This window comes from Pseudopodoces humilis, chromosome 1, assembly GCF_049639895.1.
Source record: "Pseudopodoces humilis isolate 2021_Gansu_Grassland_sample_001 chromosome 1, ASM4963989v1, whole genome shotgun sequence".
Taxonomy (NCBI): domain Eukaryota; kingdom Metazoa; phylum Chordata; class Aves; order Passeriformes; family Paridae; genus Pseudopodoces; species Pseudopodoces humilis.
Window position 1 is genome coordinate 134213674 of NC_142200.1, and position 21499 is coordinate 134235172.

A 21499-nucleotide genomic window follows, 5' to 3' on the forward strand; every position below is an offset into this window, starting at 1 on the left:
TAAGTCCTGATACACCATCACCTCACATGATAATGAAAACAGTAGAGAATTCAAGTATTTCAGCAGTTTTCTTTGACTGTTTTCAGATCTTTTCTGTTAAAATTAATTTACCAGCACTGAAAAGATTTTATATACTGAAGTCTATTCAAGGAAACAAGTATTATAATTGAATAAATTTTCTTAATGCTACACTTGACACCAGTGCTCCATTAATTTTCAAACTGAATTGTGGAGGTAGTGGTAGAAACCCTTTGTGTTCTACCATCAGAACTTGGTTTTGTTTCAGGCCTATATTTAATAGTTAAAGACGAAGAGCTGATAATACGAGTTACAATTTTTAAATTTTAGTTGCCTTCATTACAAACTGAAAACATGATAAAGTGCAAAAATTATTTTTAATTTAAAAAAAAAAGCAAATGCATGGGTAGCCACTAGTGTATGTAGTGAATTAAGCTACTGCTAAGTTATTAGGCTATAATTCAGTTAGTAATAATAAAGGCTACTGAGTAATTACTTGTTATTGTTCCCAGCAGAAAAGAGTACATTATTCTGAGGTTAACTATTGCAATAAAGCAGTAACCACAGTATTCTGAATGTATTTTTCCCACAGAACTCTAGTCTTCAGACTGTAATGCATATAATATGAACCTTGAAAGCAATTAACCTGGCAGGAGACTTAAGTTGTTTAGCTATAAAAAGCTGCAAAAGAGGGTATTGGATAGTCAGCCACTGAACATCTGAAGGAGGAGAAGGAAAATGTGAAGGACATGAACTCAAAGTTTCAAGTACTCTTAAGGTGTACTTTAATATCCTTCATGAAAAGACTTTCGTATTTGAGTGAAATACAGGCCTGGATTGTACTGGGTATGAAAGAGATGCTAGTTGACTGGATGTCAGAAAATTTGATGCCCATCTACAAGAAGATCCAGAAGGAAGATCCAGGGAACTACAGGTATGACAGTCTGACCTCTGCAAAGGAAGGTCATGGAGCAGATCCTCTTGAGTGCCATCACACAGCATATGCAGGGCAACCAGGGAATCGGGCCCAGCCAGCACAGGCTTATGAAAGGCAGGTCCTGCTTCACTGACCTCATCTCCTCTTCTATGAAAAGTTGACCCACTTAGTGGATGAGTGAAAGGCTCTGGATGTGCCTACCTGGACTTCAGGAAAGCCTCTGACACCATTTCCCACAGCACCTCCTGCAGAAACTGGCTGCTCATGGCTTGGCCAGGTGCTCTGTAGGACAGGTAGAGAACTGTTGGGATGGCTGGGCCCACAGGGTGCTGGTGAATGGAATCACATCCAGTGGTGCTCCTCAGGGCTGGCACCAGTTCTGTTTAATATCTTCAGCAATGATCCACATGAGGGGATCCAGGGCCCCCTCAGTCAGTCTGCAGACACACTGAGTTGGGTGGGAGTGTTGATCTGCTGGAGGGCAGGAAGGCTCTGCAGGGGATCTGGACAGGCTGCATTGATGGGCAGAGGCCAGAGGTCTGAGGTTCAACAAGGCCAAGTCCCCGTGCCTGCCCTTGGCTCACAACAACCCCTGCAGTGCTACAGGCTGGGGCAGAGTGGCTGCAAAGATGCAAGTTGGAAAAGGACTTGGGGGTGCTGCTCAACAGCAGCTGAACATCAGCCAGCAGTGCCCAGGTGGCCAAGAGGCCAATGGCATCCTGGCCTGGATCAGCAACAGTGTGGCCAGCAGGAGCAGGGCAGTGACCATCCCCCTGTACTCGGCACTGGTGAGGCCACACCTCGAGTTCTGTGTTCAGTTCTGGGCCCCTCAATTCCAAAAGGACATTGAGGTACTGGAGAGAGTCCAGAGAAGGGCAGTGGAAGTGGTGAAGGGTCTGGAGCACAAGTCTGAGGAGGAGCAGCTGAGGGAGATGGGGATGTTTAGCCTGGAGAAAAGGAGGCTCAGGGGTGACCTTATCACTCTCTATAACTGCCTGACAGGATGTGCAGCCAGCTGGGGGTCACTCTCTTCTTCCAGGTAACAAGCAAAAGGACAAGAAGAAATGGCCTTAAGTTTCCTTCATCTAAACTGATCCCTGTTTTTCCAGCAGTAGCTTTTTTCCCCTAATGAAAATTTATTCTGCCTGATTGCTAAGTATAATGAAAAACAATTTGCAAATACAACTATCATACCAAAAATCTTGCTAACAAAAGAATATAATATATCTCTGGATAATTACTTAGCTGCACTTTACTTTTTCTTAGTGTTTTAATGGGTTACAAATAGTAATGCATTTATTTTTTAGTAGATGGCTATTTTATTAATCTTGATACAGATAACTACTAAGAATGCACATAGCTATCATTTTACCACATGAATATTAATTTGTCAGAATAAACCAACTAACTTTATGCTAAGCAGCATCTTTCCATACATGCACAGATAACCCAAGTGCCCTCTCTACAATACATTGACTCTAGTAATAAATTAAGATCAGATGTTTAAACATTAAACGTGTTTAAATAAAAAACAACCTCTAATTAAACAACCTCTTTGATATTTTATTTTTACTAACTCCCCACTCTTATGATAGCTCTCTCAATATAATGCACTTTTCAAATACAGAATGTAGTTACTTTGAACTTGAAAAGCATGTGGACCATGTAAGATACTTAATATTACTATTTTCTGTGTTTTCTTTTGATACTTGCCCAAGTTTGTTAAGTAAATGTGGTTTAAAAAGAAGAAAAAATAAATCTAGTTATATCATATTGTGCAGATTATTGGTAATTGTCACTTTCTTGTGTTGATAAATACATAGTCGAGTTTTGTATGTAGATGATTTTATTTGTAATGGTTAATTCTCACTTCTGTGAACAGAGAAAAGTTCAAATTCCTTCCCACGTAAAGTTTCCAGGTACCTTGCAAAATACCCTGTCTCTCAACTATACTAGTTATACTTGTTCATAGATAGAAATTAGTCTTCAGTAAAATACATCTACCTGGTGCTGACAATGAGTCTTTGAGCAGAGACATGAGAAGAATTGTCTTGCACTGGCATATCATCATTAACAAGTAAGATCAAGAAACAGTTTTACTGAAATTATAAAATTAAGATTTTAGGGGCTTCAAAGAGGAAACAATATGGCTTTTAAAATCCACTATGATTCTTCTGTTTTGATGTAGGTGAAGCTGACTTACCTGTTAGACTGTTCAGGAATCTCATGGTGCCAAATACTAACAAGTTAATAGTATATGTTTTGGAATTGAAGACATTCTCTATTAGAAAATGTTCCTTTTGTTAGTTAAGACACAAGATGGCCAAGAAGCACTTAAGCAGTTTTGAAGCACAGACATTAGAAAACCTGTAACTAGTAAGAAATATCAGAAACACCACACGTGGTATAAAATCTCACTTTTAAATTAGACCTTAGATAGGCCCAGATAAGTTAACAAATTTAACTTACTCTGGGATTATCTTGTGCAAATTTCAAGTCAATGAAGTTTCTTATTATTGTCTGCCTTAAGATCCAGTTATGCAGTTGTGCTCATTAGACAGACTAAAAATATGCATTTACTTGAATTGTACTGCATTGTTATCAGACAGCTATTGGTCACATTGTATAGACTTTTAACTTACTGTTGAATGTAGTTTTGAGATATAAATGGTAGCTTCTGGAATCCAGACAGCTTTTGCCAGAACACACAGATAAATTTCAGGGATGATTTGTACAAAAAGTAAGAAAGATATGTTGCACTGTAGACATTGTGTACAAATTCCTTGGAAGCAAAGCTGACTGAACCTGTCTAAAGAGAGCAGTGTAGGGCTTTTCCTCTGCTTGAATCCAGCAGTGAACTCAGTTAAGAGAGACCCATTGGGGTCCCTGGCAACAGTATCTCCTTAAGTGAGGCATCTCTAGTGGACTATGGCAGAAATAAATAATGAAACCTAAGCATCTTCCTTTTCCAAAAGGAAAATATCAACAGGGTTGAGGGAGGGAGAAAGGAGAGACAGAGAGAGAGAGATATCATGGCAAATACCAGATTGAATTCCCCCTGGCTCTGCTTCTTAATTAGGGGAAGACTAAGTGGAATAAGAACAGATGGGAAATGAACCATTCCTCACTTAGCACAGACAGATCTATGAGCCACAAATCCAGAACAGGGAGGATATCCTTCTGATGGAGACAAAAAATGCCCAACTCTTACCCTCCAAGAGACACAGTTTGATGCTCTAACAGCCCTTGTACCATCACTTACTGCTACAACACAGCTCTTCCCTACCGTGCCATGAGCCAGCAGAGCATGTCTCTAGCTGTACAACATGGGGGTATTAGCCCCATTAAGTTAATAAAAATCAGCTGCTTATACAATAGCATTAGTGAGCTCAAAATTCAAAGAAGTAAGGGTCAGACTGTCCTGTCCTCTTCAGATTTTCCCAGCCTTCTCCAACTCTTGCACGGTGTGCCTTGGATCTCTGGCACAATTAAAACATCTGTCAGCCACGCATACCCTGGTCCACTTAACAGCTTCACCTAGCAACTCATTGCAGGTCTCCTGCTCTGAGTGTGCGTGTTCTGCCAATTCCCCATTCACTTCTCATTTGTGAAGTTTTAATCTTGTGCCTGCTGGTTTTTGGTCTCAAGAGAAAGAAAAGGTTTTGTAGTTTTAAAGTGTGAATACTTTCATGAGGTCACTTAAAGACTACACTAAATTACTTGTGTAATTACTTATACAACTGAAGACACATTTAACATGCCAAGCTCACACATACATCCACTAGATAAATTTCACCATACCTTCCCCTCTTTCCCAAATAGTTTCCCTCTGACAAGTCACTGGCTAGAAGCTTAAGTACCCTTACATAAATGAATATGAAAAAAAAAAAAGAAAGAAAATCACCACATACTGCACTGACAGACAGGCAACTAGAAACACTTATTTGATCTTCAGTATGGAGAAGCTACAAATCACAAAGAATTTGTCCAGTACACAGAATTTATTTCTGATAAAATAATAAATGTTAAAAAAAATAACAAAACAAAAAATCCTTTTAAATATAAATTACTAAAAGCTACACCATTTACTAGTACTTAACTTCCCAGGGAGTTCTTGAGGAAAAAAAAGTTAATCAGCACACCCAAATTACATGTCACCATTTCACCCAAGAACAGCATATTCTTTAGCAAATTACCTGAAAGGTTCTTTAATTTCTCTATAGACTCTCTCTCCCTCTTTCCTAAACTATCAGCAATCTGCACAGAGTTTCATTTCCTACAATAAATATGTATCAGGTAAGGAAAAAGGGTTTTTTTCTATGTTTTTAGGACTCGATATACAATTCTTTGACATTCACGGGAGCTTCTTCTAAAGATTTCAACAAAATTTCATAAACTAGATTCCAACAGAACTGCTTCCCATCAGAAACTATTTTATTTCACCCAGCACTTCCTAAAATGAACTGCAATCTCTACTTTTGGACCAGATAAGTTACAGAAAGGCAGTCATGATTTTTTCTATCTTTAAAAGACCAAGATTCACCACTGTAGTTTTTTCTAGTATTTAGCCATTTGTGTTGCTGGAAAAGGAAGTCTAATTTTGAATTTTAATTATTTCTTTCTCTGGTTATTCATATTTGTTTTATTCCTGAAATACCTAGTATTCTTTTTTGGCAAAGATACTCACATACTACTTACTTCTTAACTCTAATTTTGGCAAGTGCAGCAGGTCAGACTCCCATGCTCAACCAAATGGCATTCTCCATGTCTTTAAATTCCTTTGACGCTTTTCCAGTATTTTTTCTACATCCAAATTTCAACTTCCTTTTTTAAAGCACTTTTTACTAGCACCAAAACGAAACTATATATAGTATTAGCATCAGGTATATAATAAACAGAAGTCAAAAAGAAGTTAGAATGCTTTCTGATCTTATTTTTATGCCTTCTAATTTATCCACCCTAGGGTGCAGTTACTCCTAGTCTGAAGGTCCCCCTAGTGCTAAATTCTTGTCCTCTTTGACCTCTTGCTCCTTCTCAGAGCTACCACCTCCCTGAACACAGCCCTCTGTAGTTCTGCACTTATTTTTTAATCATGTAAGTATTAATCTCACTATATTTAAAGGATCTCATTTGAACAGGCTCAGAATGCCAGGTGATCAAAATGGGTTTTGTACAAAATCTTTGACTTTATTCTGCTTCAACATTTGAATGGATCTTGCATCCTCTGCAAGATTTCACTACATGAAATGTCAATTGCTCATTGACAATTAAATTTTGACTGCTGTAATTTAATTATCCATTATTTATATAATTCTTGGGTTTATTATAAAGATCTGCAATAATTAGCATTTTAAAAATCCAAGACATAAAATATCAAGGCAAATACTTTGTAAGCAGCATCCTCAGGAAACCATAGAAGCTAGTTAAAACACTACCTAATGCTTTATCCTTTGGAAGTCTACTTTTACCTTGCACATTGGTCAACAAAAATAATAACCTACTGTAATTCAATAACAATAATGATATGACTCAATGTTAGTTATACCAATAACGGATATCAAAACTAAGCTAATTTTCAGAGAGGCTTTGATTATTTCTAGAGTAATAGGTTAAGCTTGTTTAGAGCTATTTTATCTAATTGAAACTATTTTTGTGAAGACAACACATGGAACAAAGCCACCGAAGTACAGGAAGAACTTGTCCCCCATCTCACACCATAACTGCAAGCTATATTTATAACTGGCAAAGTATTGCCCCCCTCTTCAAAGACAAACTGCTGGTGAGGCTCTTCTTCCTCTGCCCACTTTGCTTAAAATGTTCACAGCATGAATTTTTATCTCCACAGTGGGAGGCCAAGGATTAGCCCCAGTCTCCAAGAGGGTGGAGAGATTTAAAGGTCAATTTAATTAGCTCATTCTAATCTCTCACATGCCTAATGTAAATGTCATTGTTTTCTAACTGCTACTTTAGCAGACAAGATTGTATTTTAGAAACTTTGAACACATGAACTATGTGTTGGTTGTAATACAAATACTATGTGTAACTAATTTAAATAGGGATTCTAATAAAAATTGTCACTGAGTTACAGCTCTTCCTAAGAGAAAAAAGGCAATAGGAAAATTCTGGTGGTAAAGCATAGAGACTTTTAGAAGAACAGTAATCTTTCAAACTGACTGGCTTAACAGCTTCTCATTGATTTAAATCTTCCCCATTTCACAACGTCTGGACAAAGGCAAACAACAGTTTCTGGTGCTGTGATCTCATCCAAAAGCTGTGGAAAACTAAAATGAGCTTCACAAGCTCAATGTACCCTAAAGACAAATCAGATCACATCCCAGACTATTTAAGAGTGCCTCTGGGCAAGCTTTGCATGAACAAATAGGCAAAAACAAGTGCACAGATGATGCTCTGTGATGACTGAAATCATAGGTCAGTGGAAAAGCTCATGGCTGTTGGAGGATGATGTACACACAGTCTGGCTGTTCTTCTGCAGCAGAAGTCACAGTGTTGCTCTCTGGCCCAAGCACAGCTTCCCAATAAGACAAACCTGGAGCTTCCCCCAACCTTTTTCTTTTTTTACAAGACCTCAGGAATCATGGATATTGCAATTAGACCAGATTACTGATTAAGAAGGACATCAGAGAGACAGCGTCATACAGCTGACATAGATGCTCCAAGGTTACTTGCTGTAATTTGAAACAAATAGCCCACTTCTGAGATGATTTTTCAGGACAGTGTTTTGTCAGTGACTTGTAGAGGGAAGAAAGGCAAAGCACTGGTGTTTTTTTAACAACAGAAGCACCAAACCCAGAGATATCTGGACTGTTATACAGGGGCAGGTAGGGACAACTTTTGGGTCTATTTTGTACGGTCACACTGTGCATTCTTGTCATTAAGCAGGTGCTTATCTGGAAACTGTTGTGGAAGCAAGACCAGGCAACACTGAGCTGACACTGGAAGGTGTATAAGGAGTCTGACATGGAGAAAAGCATACCTGACCTACCAGTAACATGTGCTACAAGCACATTCAGGGGTGTAACCTCCCCTGCCTTTGCCAGGTACATGGACAATTTTGCATGATTTCTTGTCAGCTCAAAAGCATGACTCTCAAAAGGCCTACAGTGGATGTCATGGGACCTCAAAAAGATGAAAACAAGACACCATTGGTCCTGTGCTGCACCCATCAGAAATATAGAGTGCCTTCTATGACCTTGTAGATGTACACACTCCAAACACTTATGAACATTTATAAAAAAAAAATTGTATTCAGGCAGTGATTACTGTGGTGGAAGATGTGAAAAACTTTGACAGAGAAAGGAGAAACACAAACTTTTTCTTTTTTTGTGTTGAGCTATCCTTCCAGGAGAAGGGTTATGGGCTCCTTGACTTCATTGAATAAGAGTTAATGAATTAAACATGAGGGCCTTTCCCAAATCAAGTTATCCTATTGAGACTGTAGATCTAGAGATTTGGAGCTGTCAGCTTAAGGCATGAACTTGCTTTGGAAAGACTTAGGGCTCTTTTTCTGGGAGTCTTTTCCCTTTAGCTCGGCAAAGCTTGGCTTGATGCCTTCCTTTCAACAGCTGTGTCTGTAAGAACTTGGGGAGTACCTATCAGTTTGTTCTTTTGATGTTGCCAGCACATGCTAAATTACTATTTTCCAGTTTGAATGCTTGGTTTTGAATGATACTCAGTTTAGGCAAGGAACAACCAAAAGCAAGGTAAATGAAATGTTTTCTATGGAAAACTGAGAAACCACAAGTTAGGATTTCTTATATTGCCATATGTACTAAGGTTAAGTCCCACCATCACTAAATTATTATTTGGGCTGACACTTAAGGTACTAAATCTTAGAACATTGGATTTAGATTGCAAACTTCATTTTTTATGTGCTGGAAAGACTACAAACAGCACAGCTTTTGTTACTACAGCTGGTTCAACACTTTACTACCACCACTGCCTATACTCATGTCAAACAAGATGTCAGCAGTTCTGAATGTCTTGGTGTCAATGTCCATTTGGGATTCATGAACTGAATACTCTGCTTACAGGAATCTCATCTGACAGATGAGCCCAGGAACTTTTCATGCACTGACAGACTTACCATGCTAAAATAAAATGACCAGCACTGGAATTTTCTTTACAAGACAGTTTTTGCTTTGACGACTTTTAAAGCACTTTTTGGAATTAACTGAAAAGATTGTCTTAGGAATAAGCTCCAACTCCTAACATGGTTGTTGCTGACCTTGCTGTCTGTAGTTTGATTCTAGAGGTGGGCTTGTTCGTTCCCAAAACAAGGGCCAAGAAACAAAAGCATGAATTTTAGTGCAGATGCACCAGCTGAGAGCTCTGATTAATATTTGTTTGTCTGAACAAACATATTGTGGATTGCAAAGTACTTTTTAAAGTTCTTAAAATGATGCCTTAGGACTGGATAAGTCACGCAAAATGAACAAAAATATTTAGAGATTGATAAGGATTTTGCTGATCTAAAGTTTAGAGACATACTTTAGACACAAAGTTTACATAAATCAAAAGAAAATTATATTAAAAGATATAATATCTGACATCTAAAAAACAAGCCTAGAATTTGCAATGTTTTCCTGATGTCTTGTTTTGAGTCCAGACTACAACTCCTTCTGCATAGAAACCTCTGGGAGATACTGAAAAGTCTCCTGAACAGTCTTAACAGAAGTTAAAGATACTGAGTTCATATGGTTTGTTATTAGGGAAATTGCATTAAAGTAGGAATTCTCATTATTTTAGTTTTCAATCTTTTATACAGAAAAATGTTTAGAGAAATTGCAAGCATAGGTTAATTAAAAAGAACTTACAGACCCATCTGCTAAAAGTTCTTTATGAATTATTTGTCCTGTACAGAGAATCTCTACAAACTGCTCCTGCAGACAGGAAAAGTCAGATCTGAGCCTGTCTCCTATTACACCAAGTGCTAAAACTTCAAGGGAAGTCAGTTGTGCTCTCCCTCGTCCCCAGTAGAAGGCTCATTAGGTACACTGGGACACTGGTGCCCTCTGGTATGAGCAATTGTACTTTATTGGGCAAGAACCCAGTCTTCCTCTTTTGCCTAGCAGAATCCAGATGTAGGATTCAGCAATAACTTTAAGCAAGAACAGATGTGTTGGAGCATAGTAAAAAAAGTTTGCCTTCCCAGATCAACAGCAGTAGAAGCATTTGTAACAGCAGTAGATCCTATTTTTCTGCAGATTGTTGGGGGGTGTTAGGTGAGCCTGCTTGTTAATCTCTTATCATTTTGCAGTTTACAGAAACTAACCCTGCAATTCTTCTAACAGAACTCTACTCTCATATTTTCTAAGATAACAAAGCATGTCAACTGACTTGAGGAGAAACCCTAAAGAAAAACAGCTATCCCATTAATTGTATGGGGGGTGGCCAGAGGGGGTAGAAATCTTTCTGTAGAATAACCTTTACAGTGTCTAAAACTGAAGGGGAATGCAGAAGTTAAAATTAATTTAGTGCTTACTGAGGGACAGTATTATAATATCTGTTTTCTAATCAATTTTTTTCTTTTCTACTAGAAACAGTTAATGCTCTCAAATATTCCTCTGTGAATATGAGAAGGATTCTTTTTCAATTAAACAAGAAAACACTAACAAAAATACATAATTTACCCTATCAAGGCAAAATCTGTCATTACTTAATGCTCTAGCTATTGGAATTATTTTGACACTTAAAGTAATCTTCAATCAGAGATCCATATGTACTTTCTTGTAACATCCAACAGTACAAAGTAAAACAATGGTCTCTTTCCCTTTGATAATTTATAGTCTTTATAAGTGGTTAAAATGGTTTTAAAGTTTTTCCATCATTCAAATGCAATTTTGACTCATACTGACTGATCATCACTTGTGCTCCTCCTTTTAAGTAAAAACAGCCAGACCAGTTTTTAATTTAATACAGTAACTGTTTTAGAATTTTTTTAATATAAGAACAAAGTTTCTTAACCTATATTAAAGACTTTATTTATCATAACAAATTTGTATAGGCAATCTTAGAATGAAACTCAAGGTTTCACTGATTTCATACTATATTTTCTATGCTGCTGTCCATTATAAAGCATGAATCACAAAGAAGTCCACACTCAGCATTAGCAACTGCGCATGTATCTCCACAAAACTTCAATCCCAGTTCAGTACTAAATGTCTCTTGGAGATGCCCAATTAGCTATGAAATATAGACAGATGCAGGACAGACTACCAAAAACATCTCAAAAAAGGGAGTTGGTTTGTGTCATGTGAAGGAAGGGAGTTCATTCCAGGAACCGTAATGGCCATTACTAGAAATGGCTTCCTGTAAGGCATGAACCATATACAATTTAAGGAATTCCTCTGACTCCAAAGTCAAGATTACTTGTAGGAAAAAAAACATGTCCTTGGTGAGATTTAAGTCTATCTTCAGAGACAAAAGGAGATCTCAGTAACACAAGTTCTATATATTAATTATTCCACATGTGAACTAAGTCTGTGTTAAGCAGTCCACAAAATCACTACAAAAATGAAAAACACAATGTAAAGAATTAAAATTAGTGTAGCCCACTACTTACAGCATACACTACCAATGTTTTTTCATGAGGTAGGTTTTGTTTTTTTTTAGTGCTTACTCATAAGGAAAGACTATTTGCCCTCTGGAACAACTCATCAAGGATATCAGCAGAACATTCTGAAAACAAAGGCATTTAAAATGAATGTTCTTTGAGACTGTGACTGATGTGTCTGACTAATGAACAAGGTAATTTGGTTTATTTATCTAAACCAATCCTTTCTGGCTCAATAATGAGAATGGCATTGTTCAGAGTTGACTAGGACTCCCTTCCTAAAAATCACTATATAAGGAAAACTATCAGAAAAAGTAACTTGATATTTCTTCTATAAGCTTTCCCATACATCTACACTGCAAATAATTTCTCAATTTCAGGTTTAATTCTGAGTATAAGACAATAAGACAATTTTAACCAATCATAATTGGATAAACTTCCTTGAAGATAAAGGTTATCTGAAAAAAAAAAATAATGAAACTCCCTTTGTCAAATTAGATTCCCTTTTCAAATCACAAACCGTAACATTAAAATGGAAGCAACTTCTACTTTTAATAGGGATAATTCCCATCTTACACATAGCGAGACAAATTTTCTTTATGTTTAGTTCTGTAAAAGTAATTTACTTTTGAAAGTGAGTTCAAAATACATTAATACTTTGAGCATTTAATTTCATTGTTTTTTAATCAGATTAGTCCAGTAGAAGAAAACTTCAGAGTGATAAATTGCTGAGGCTGAGGAAAAAAGCAATACTGAAGGCAGACATTGTCTTCCCTTAGGGTTAAAATTAATGTTAACTATCTTCTGTTTTTCAATAAATATGCTTTAAATACTAAAAAAAATGAGATTCTTTTTCTAATACATAATTTTGTTGTATCAAAAACCAGGATGTAGTTACATGTTCTTATTTTTGATTGTTGATTGGCTACATTACCAAAACACATAAATACAAAGAAGTATATTTGGTTTTAATCTGAAAATACCGTTTATCTAGTGACAGTTCCTTAATGCTGTTTTATCATTGTTATCATTAATAAATCCAAACAGCAGTATAACATAGTTACAAGAGGAATTTCTGCTGCAGAACAACAGTGCAGATGGAAACATTTCACAGTGCTGTGGAATGTAGCATTTTTGATTATGCCAAATTTGCCAGTTTTAACTCACTATAGCATCTTATGTCTTCTAACACTTACTGAACTGTACCTTCCATTGTCCAGTAATGTCCAAAGCCCATGTTCTAAAGATAGCAAGCATGAGTTGACATCACAATTTTAGGAGCAATCACATCTTCCTTCTTTGACACTCAACCTTTTCCTTTGTCAAGAAAAACTAAATCTTCATATAAAGGGACCAAGTAACTTCTCAAGGAATAGGAGCCTCCTTGGTCCATTAGCAGAACTGAACCAGGAATGCAATTTTGATATATCTGTTTAAACTGCTGGCCTCAGTCTTGGTGCACTTCCTTTTAAACAGTTCTTCATAAATAGGATAATGAAAAATCATGGAACACGATCATGACAGCTCTGCCAAAATAAACCAACAATCCTCCACTGACTGGCAAAGTGTCTTAGCACAAGGTCACAGTGGTTTTGAGATTCATAACCTAATCTCCATCTACACTCCTGCACACTTTAACCCACCTAGGCATTTCTAACATGTTGTTTGATCCTGAAAAGGGGCAAACTGGTAAAAAGGATTGCTGAAGGACTCAGATATAGATTTTGGCTGCAACATTCAGTTTGCTCTATTGGCAAGAATGGGAGTGTTATTGTACAAATTAATTTTGTACCATTTGTTTAGCTACTTAAAACCACTTAAAAATTCTCTTAATGCATTTTAGTGACATTATAAATGTAACTGCAGCTCAAAAAAAAATAGTTTAAAAAATCAAAAGAGTACGAGAGGGAGCAGTACTGGGTTACACAGCAAGCATTCTTTAGGACAGGACATCTTGCAGTGCGACTGCAGAAAGAATTATCCCTGTGACTGAAATGCTGTGCATTAGAAACTGTCAATAGGCAAATTGAGAACTGTCAGTGAGAACTGGCAAATCAGGCTGAAGCAGAGTTCAAGGACTTTCTTTTGCAAAGGCAGAAAGAAACTCTGACTGCATGGAACAACCCTGCCAAACCTAGAACAATTTCTTGGTTTACTGTATCTGCTTTACACAAGCAATTTGTTTCCAGATCCTCTTAACAATAGGAAAATGAGACATAATGAAACAGGATGAAGCTGGCAGGCCACAGGTCACCCTCTTCTAACCAAAAAGATCATTAGGGATAAAAAAAAATTAAAAAAATAGGCTGTGGTCATTTCAGAAACCACATCTCATACAGACAGAACACTGAAGCAACAGTTATCTAAGTGACTCAGCTGAATACAGAATCTCTTGTCAGAAGTGTTCAGGCATTATTTTTCCTTCTTATTGCAAGAGGTATTACCCTGCAGCTTCAATAAATTGTGCCTTATATGGAGGCACTATAATGGGAAACACAGAGGACTAAAGATGGCAGAAGGACAGGAACCAGAAGCCAGCTGGGGCAGGCCAACAGGTAAAACAGAAATGTGCATTTCACCAGTCCAGGCTTTTTTAAAGTGAACTTACCTGAAAATCTTGATCATCAATTCCAAATCTCTCTCTTAGATTACGGAAAACCATTGGACAATACTCTTTAAATTTGAAATGACTTGGCATATTTTCTCTGAAAGAAGACAAAACCAATTCAGCTTCATTACTGTGAATATATAATAAGTAACTCCAGAGAATTTTGTCTCAAAGCTATTCATAGAAAGCTGAGGGTAACAATCCTCTCACATTCTCTTCCAATGCTTTCTTTTTTTCAGTAAGATTGGGTTATTTAATTTTTCTTTACAATGTTTAATGTTTATTAGCTTGCTATAACATAATCATGTCGTAGCTAAGGAAGTACAATGATGAAATGAACACAAACTGCATTTCAACAATTCTGAAACATGGACTCAAAAGAAGAGAATGTTTTTCCACTGCCCTAAAAGATGAAGCCTTAGATTGGATTATACAAGAATTACTATACCATCTATGACATCAAAAAGTACTAATAGTGCCAAAACTTCAAGAAAATTTTACTCATTCAATAGAGAACTAGTTTTAACATCCTAGTGTTCATTTTAGTTATACAAGAGAAAAGCTATTTTGACCTATGTCACAGAAGAGACCCAAAGTAGCAGAATTTTTATTTTCTACCTAGATTTTTGAATAAAATCCAGGTTATAGACAAACCAATATTAATAGTTTTATATATCTGTGCATTCTGCTCATGGGGCATTTTATATTTAAGAGACAATAGATAGTGTGTGAAATTGTCATAATACTTTTGAAGCTTCTGTATGATGGGTATGATTTTGCATTATGGAAAATAAAAAGCTGAACATTATTCATGTTTGATATAGCCTTTAGATTCTCATTCAAACACTACACTTAATAACACGTACACATGAAGTTTTGTTTTTAGAAATACACAAATAAATGCTTATATCAGCCATAAATAATGACACCAAGAAAGGATCGCCTTCAATATCTAAGATCCTCATAAGGCAATAATAAACCATATGGAGGAAAAATTCTACCCAGCAGCCTTTGCTGTTGCTTTTTAGAACAGCACAGATGGTTATGTTTATCTCAGGATTAACTTAATCATCAAAACTTCAGTCCCATGCACTGAAAAATAACAGAGTTCATAGTACTTCATAAAAATATCACTGCCACTATCCACTTCTACACAAAATTGTTACTTGTACTTACTTGTTGAAAAGGTGATTGTCCACCTTTATCTTTGAGTATGCTTTGAAATCATCTGGCATCAACATAACAGGGATTTGAACATGGCTCAGTTCATTGATCTAGAGAAAACAGAATACATTTAGTTGCTGCTCTGTCTTTGCAGAGATGTTACATATATATCTTAATTCTGAAGGTCTACTATTTCCTGTGTATATATCCCAGGAGTGAATGCAGGTAACAGAAGAATGTAAAAGCAGTGCTATTCTTTCCAGATCAAATGCAACCTCAAGAGCGACACTTTGGAAAAAAAGAAACAGCATTCCACATTTAGACTTGTTTCAGAAATAAAAAAAGTGCTTTAAAGGACACCTGGAGTGTACTTTTATGGAAGGTCAATGACAGTGCCAGCAAAATGGTCTCCTATACCAACACATTGTTCTTGTTTTGTCAGTCAAGCTATGTTTTCCAAAGATAATTTGATGTCTTTATTTCCAATGACTATTTACCCCCATAGCTTATGAAGCAATCTTACCTGTGTCTTGAACTATTTATAGAAAACAAAGTGAAATTTTGCACCCAAGTGAATGTAGATACTTTCAGTTCAATATGCAGAAGTTTGTTTCTTACACTAGTGCAAAATCCAGATGGGTTTTTGTAAGTCACAGTACTCAGGCATTTCTTTGCTTGTTCACATCGGACAAACAATTTAAATAAATGTTGCTTAGAAATGAAATTAAATAGATAAATTTGCTTAGAGGTGCATGTAAGTCCTAAGGTTTTCCTTGTTTTCTTACATTTATGTGGACCACCTACTCCTTCTAGCTTTGAAATGAACACTGTCAGTACTCTCCAGATTAGGATTTTTCCAGTTATATTTGCAATTTACTTCTGACCACATCTCTACTATAAAATGTAGAGAACTTTACCATGACCTAGTTTGTAGGCATGTTTTTAGTATTGCATATATTAATCTACCCTTACTTTACTCAAGTTTAACTAAAGCACGATAAATACAAGACAGAATTGTTAAGCTTGTAATGGTCCTTCCAAACCAGGAATGAAATACCCATTACAACAACAGTCACCAAATACCCATGACATACGTTTTATCCATGTTTTTACGGCACTCTACACCCTGGTCACGCATCTCAATTTACCCAGTCAAATCTTTTTGCTCATACAGAGCACATTTTTTCTCAGCAGTTTTCTACAGGGTTTAGGGGGAACCCCTACTCTCTAAGAATGGAAATGAACACTAGGGCTAGATGCAGCAACACAGGTGTGCTCCTCTGCTCCCTAGCATTGCTTATCCACCAGTGTTTTCCAACTAGGAAGATACTAATTGCCTGTAAATGCTACCCCTGCTTAAGAGAGACTTCTGGAGAAACCTTTACTGAAGCAGCTATCAGTTAAAAATACTGGGGGGGGGGGGGAATGCACTCCCTGCAAGTGTGATCTTAACTGAAGTTAAACAAAAGAGATAAAGAGTGAAGAGTTTTCTAGCTTTTAAGCAGAAGAAAGAAACCAACATGGGCAGGCAGGTCAGGCAGTCTCGCCTTACCTTTCAATACTTTAAAGCCCCAGTAATGTTCCCTGCTATGTCTCGTTTTTATCATTCAGATCCTTACAGCCAACATGCAAACTGCTAAAATCTGTTGGATTTTACAGAATGCGTCTTCGGAAAGACCTGAAAAATTCTATCTAGAAGCATGGCAGCTATAAGCAGAGCAGAGAAAGGAAAGAGAAAGATGTCTGGGATGAGCTCAAAGTGCTCCACTCCTTGGAGTTGTAGGGAGAACACTCTTTCCCCACTCCAAAGGGAGAGAAAGAAGAAACTCCAATAAATTTTTGAAAACACAGCTGTACAAGCCTAATAAATCATGATGACACCTCATTAAATACAACATAAAATAAGAAAACGCTGATTGAAAAATCACTACATCCAACATACATGCTCTTCGCTGAGGTTGATACCACTGTACATCAATCTCACCCTGAAGCCACGAGGCAGTTCATGAGTCTGCAGAACCATCTAGCTGCTGTACAAATAAAACTAGGGAGATGTAGATATAGTACACAGAGATAAGAATTCTGAATTTGTTTTACCATCTCTTGCAGATTGCCAGATCACACAAATTTCACACTTGAACAAAGAGTAGCAGAAACATATGTGCATGTATATATATTCCAGACAAAAATGATCCAAATATTCTGCTGAATAGCTGTCAGAAATGCTGAATTCTAACATCTTCAGCTATCTACAACAACAGTGTGCTTGAAAATTTGCATTTTAGATTATCAAAACCGCATTGATCAAATTTTTATGTGTACTTGCTTTCTTAATTTGCTGATAGAAAGTTTATCTGCATACATCTATCGATTAGCTTTCATGCTGTGGATATTTAAATTTGTGCTAAGTAATGGCACAGTTTTACTTGCACCTGTAGGCCTTACAAACACCACCTACACAGTGGAATAAAAAAGCCTTTGTATGTGCATACTTTGGGGATTCTTTGATTTTAAGAAAAAAATTCCAAAATACTTCTCTTAAGAAGTTCCCTACAAGATATTAATGTACGCTCTTCCCATTCCTCAGTCGAGCATAAAAATACCCACTAACAAAGGGTATGATGGTTTTGTTTTGTTTTTTTCAGGAGGGATGACTTTTTCAGGGTGCACCCATTTATTTTTTTGTGTGTTTTTGGTTGCTTGCTTTGCTATTTTGGTTGGGTTTTTTGGGTATTTGTTGGTTTTGGTTTTTTTTTTTTTAAGATTAATCCAAATCTGAGATAAGTAAAAGTAATTTCTCTAATATTTTTGGGAATTCCTCTCTAGCAGAATAGGAAAATAAAAAAGCAGGTGATGAACACAGTAGAAGTGACCTCTGGTATAGCACACCAGCTGAGTAATGGCATATCCCAGCAGCACAGACCATTAATTAATTTGAACCTTTCAAGTATAACGTCTGGTTCTTTGTGCAATAGTACATTTTTGGATAGATTTGATGAAGCCAGACTGGAAAATGCACACAAGACAGAATGGAATACCCGTGTCATTAGATCTTGGTGGAAACTGGAACCACATTGTGGGGGGGAGGGAGAAGAAACAATATCCAAAACACCCCCCTCAACCAGCTCTTGAAAAGCTAAAAGAAAAGGGAAAGGTCAGAGGGATCAATTCTCTACTTTGCCATCACTGTGTGAAGAAACAGTCACATCTGAAAAACACTAAAAATTAAATGCAAAGAAAATATTTTGAGTCTTCCAATTTATCTCAAATGAATATTTTGCTTCCTCTTCTGTGTTTGAAAGTTAAGCACAACATAAAATGTGTTAAGATGCATATGATACCTTTGACAAGTAAAATGTCTATCTCTTCATGTTAGCCATTAAATACAGTTAGCTCCCTTAGCAATAGCAAATGAGGTGTGAGGATGAAAGTCTGGTATTCCAAATTACAACAGAAATTTTGCTACAATAGCTGTAATAATTACATAAGAAATACCCATTTTCCTCTAAGGAGTGCTTTTGAATGTAATAAAATCATAAACAAGAAACAATTTCCCACAAGAGATAATTGCAAAGCATAAATGAAGGAAAAAAGCTCACTGGACAGAGGACTGTGGGCCCAGGATCAAACATTCATTTAACTGCAATTACTTCTGAGAATCCACATGCACAGCATCTCTATAATAAATGCATGTGCATCATATTGAAAAGGAAAATTCTTTTAGTCTTGAACCTACATCCTTTAATTACCTTGAATTATTGCTGCCAATGCAAAATTTTGCTGCAGTTTGTCTTTTTAAATGGACAGATGCTTGCTGTATCTTTGAGGAATTCAAATCCCATAAAATAGTCTTAGAGAAAGTATTGTTTTAAATATGAATTACTAAAATTTTAGTTGGACAGTAACCATGCATATTATGTATAAATACCTCATGTGTATTAATAACATTTGTAAACTCATGCGCACACAATATTAACAAGTGACCCAGAAACCTCCCTTTAAGTAATTAATTCAGTATCTTCTGTGATATTACTATAAACACAAGCAGTTATGCGACTTGGAAACATCTCACAATAATTTACAAGCTTGATGACATTTAAGAATGTTAAAAGCCTAAGACTGGCATTGCCCCTTTAAACACACATACAAAAAACTGTGGCTCAGGGTGGTGGCTTGGCCATGGGAGGTAGGAGAGGGCCAAAGCAAAAAGAAGCTTTCAGGCAAAAAACCGACTGATTGCAACTCATTTTGCTCCTGCAGGTTTAGGATTGAATTCAAACTGTCAGGAAAACAGAGGTTGTAATTAAACTGCAAATAAGGGAATAATAAAAGCCTACTGGACATTGAATAAATAGTAAGACTCAGCTGGTAATGGTTTTGAAATTAGCACACAGAGAGGTGTTCCCACAAAGCCATCTTATATTGGTGACATTTCAAATAAGCTTCTCTAATTTATATGATTTGGAATCAAGCAATGAATATATCATAAATTGTTAGGCATTATTAATGGCCCTTATTTAATTCAGAGACATTCACCCTAAACACCACATTACTAGGGCAATGCATAATTAAGCATTAGTTTTCATTCTGTCAGAACATAACATTGCTTGTATGCAAAGCAGACAATGAGATATTTAAACAGCATATAATAAAGGCAATTTGCAGCATACATTGTATGTTTAGCTACAAGAGTCAGAACAATAACAATAATCCAACAAATACAAGGTGATGCCTATTGCTACAATTCTACAGCAAGAAAGCTGCCTAACACATGACAGCTGGTATTACTCATTTAAAAACCCAAATCAAGCAACCAACCAATCAGCCTTAAAAAATCCAAAGAAGCAATGCACAGTGCCCAAAATTTAATCCCAAACAGATCACTAATTGCACCCAGACTATTTAGCAATGTCTAGTTTCTTTTGAAACCCTCTTCCTATTTAAAGCCTTCACACTCTATGGGGTTTTTTGTATTTAATGTTGCAGCTTTAGTATACAGCATAGATACTGTTTCTTTTTAATTTAACGTATCAGCCTGCCAGACTCACTGAAACTACGGAGGGATGAGGTGTTTTCACACTGAACAGCCTGATAAAACATCACAATCGCAGTTACAGCTCTTGGCAGTTTCACACACAGGAAAATCCCTGCTGTTCCTGATGCTGGATGTGGCAGAAGTTGTGGAAGTGCTACTTTCTTTTCAGCTGTTTATCTCCCAGCTCTCTTTGTGTACTGAAGGCTAATTCACAGCAGTCTGATCTGCTGAGACAAACAAGCTACAACTGGTTTGTTACTCTGAAAGAAAGTCTAGTGCATTTTTCACAAATCTGTGTATTTTAAAACAATGATTTGGGAAGAAGTGGGAGATAGAGACTTCTGAAGAAAGAAATTATTTGGGTCTAAAAATAGAACTGAACTTTTAACACCACCAGCAGTTCTGAGATTTTTATGTTCATGGTTTTACTTTCTGCATCAAAGCTTCTCCTTTGGGGAAGAAACTTGTACAGAAATCTGAAGAGAAAATATATCAAACCATATTTTTGGTTCAGACACGAAGTCACTATTTTGAACAGGCCACAGTGGCACAGTTAATTCATTTACTGGTAGGTTAATGCTTATGAAAGGAAGCCTATGGGCTTCTAATGGATTGATCTTAGAAAACAAGGTGCAGGACAGGAACACAATGGAGGAAAACTCTTTGGGGGATAAAATTTGTCATTTAGGAGACTTATTTCTCATTCTTCTGGCACCTTCTTGATACTGAACACCCTGAAGGTCCTACAAACAGAGCATTTTCCTGATCACTAGAGCACAATCACCTCAAAGATAAAGTTTCTTAATCTTATTAATTCTATTGTCCTGTAAAAAGCCATTTCCAAAGCTGTTCCTATTCTGTAAGGAGCAGAGGTTTAGGTTAAAGCACAACAGGCCGAGTGGTGACAGGCAGAGCTACAGGCAAGCATTTACATCCTCTCATTCCCAGATGTGGAACACACTGTGGTATTGCTACCAGGACAGTAAACGCCTTGTGCTTAAGTATAAACTGAAAGTGAAGTGATTATTTTACAACTCTTTGAAATCTACCTTGAAGGGTCTGAAAAGGGTGGATGAGGTCAGCAGCTAATCAATTTTGTGGAAGACATTTGCCTGTTACAGGGCAAAACCATCATTTGATAAATGTCATTTGACAGTTTAAATT

The 21499-nt window shown here is 36.7% G+C and overlaps 1 protein-coding gene across 2 annotated transcripts in view; it reads right to left on the reverse strand.

Moving 5' to 3' along the window:
- PIP4K2A (phosphatidylinositol-5-phosphate 4-kinase type 2 alpha) overlaps window positions 1-21499 on the reverse strand; it is a 109321-nt gene that overhangs the window by 35809 nt on the left and 52013 nt on the right. For both annotated transcript variants that reach the window (XM_005518740.3, XM_088062238.1), the window contains exons 2-3: window positions 15313-15410; window positions 14137-14233 (exon numbers count right to left, since the gene is read on the reverse strand). In XM_005518740.3, coding sequence (XP_005518797.1) covers window positions 14137-14233; window positions 15313-15410 — 195 coding nt within the window. The remainder of the gene's footprint in view (window positions 1-14136; window positions 14234-15312; window positions 15411-21499) is intronic.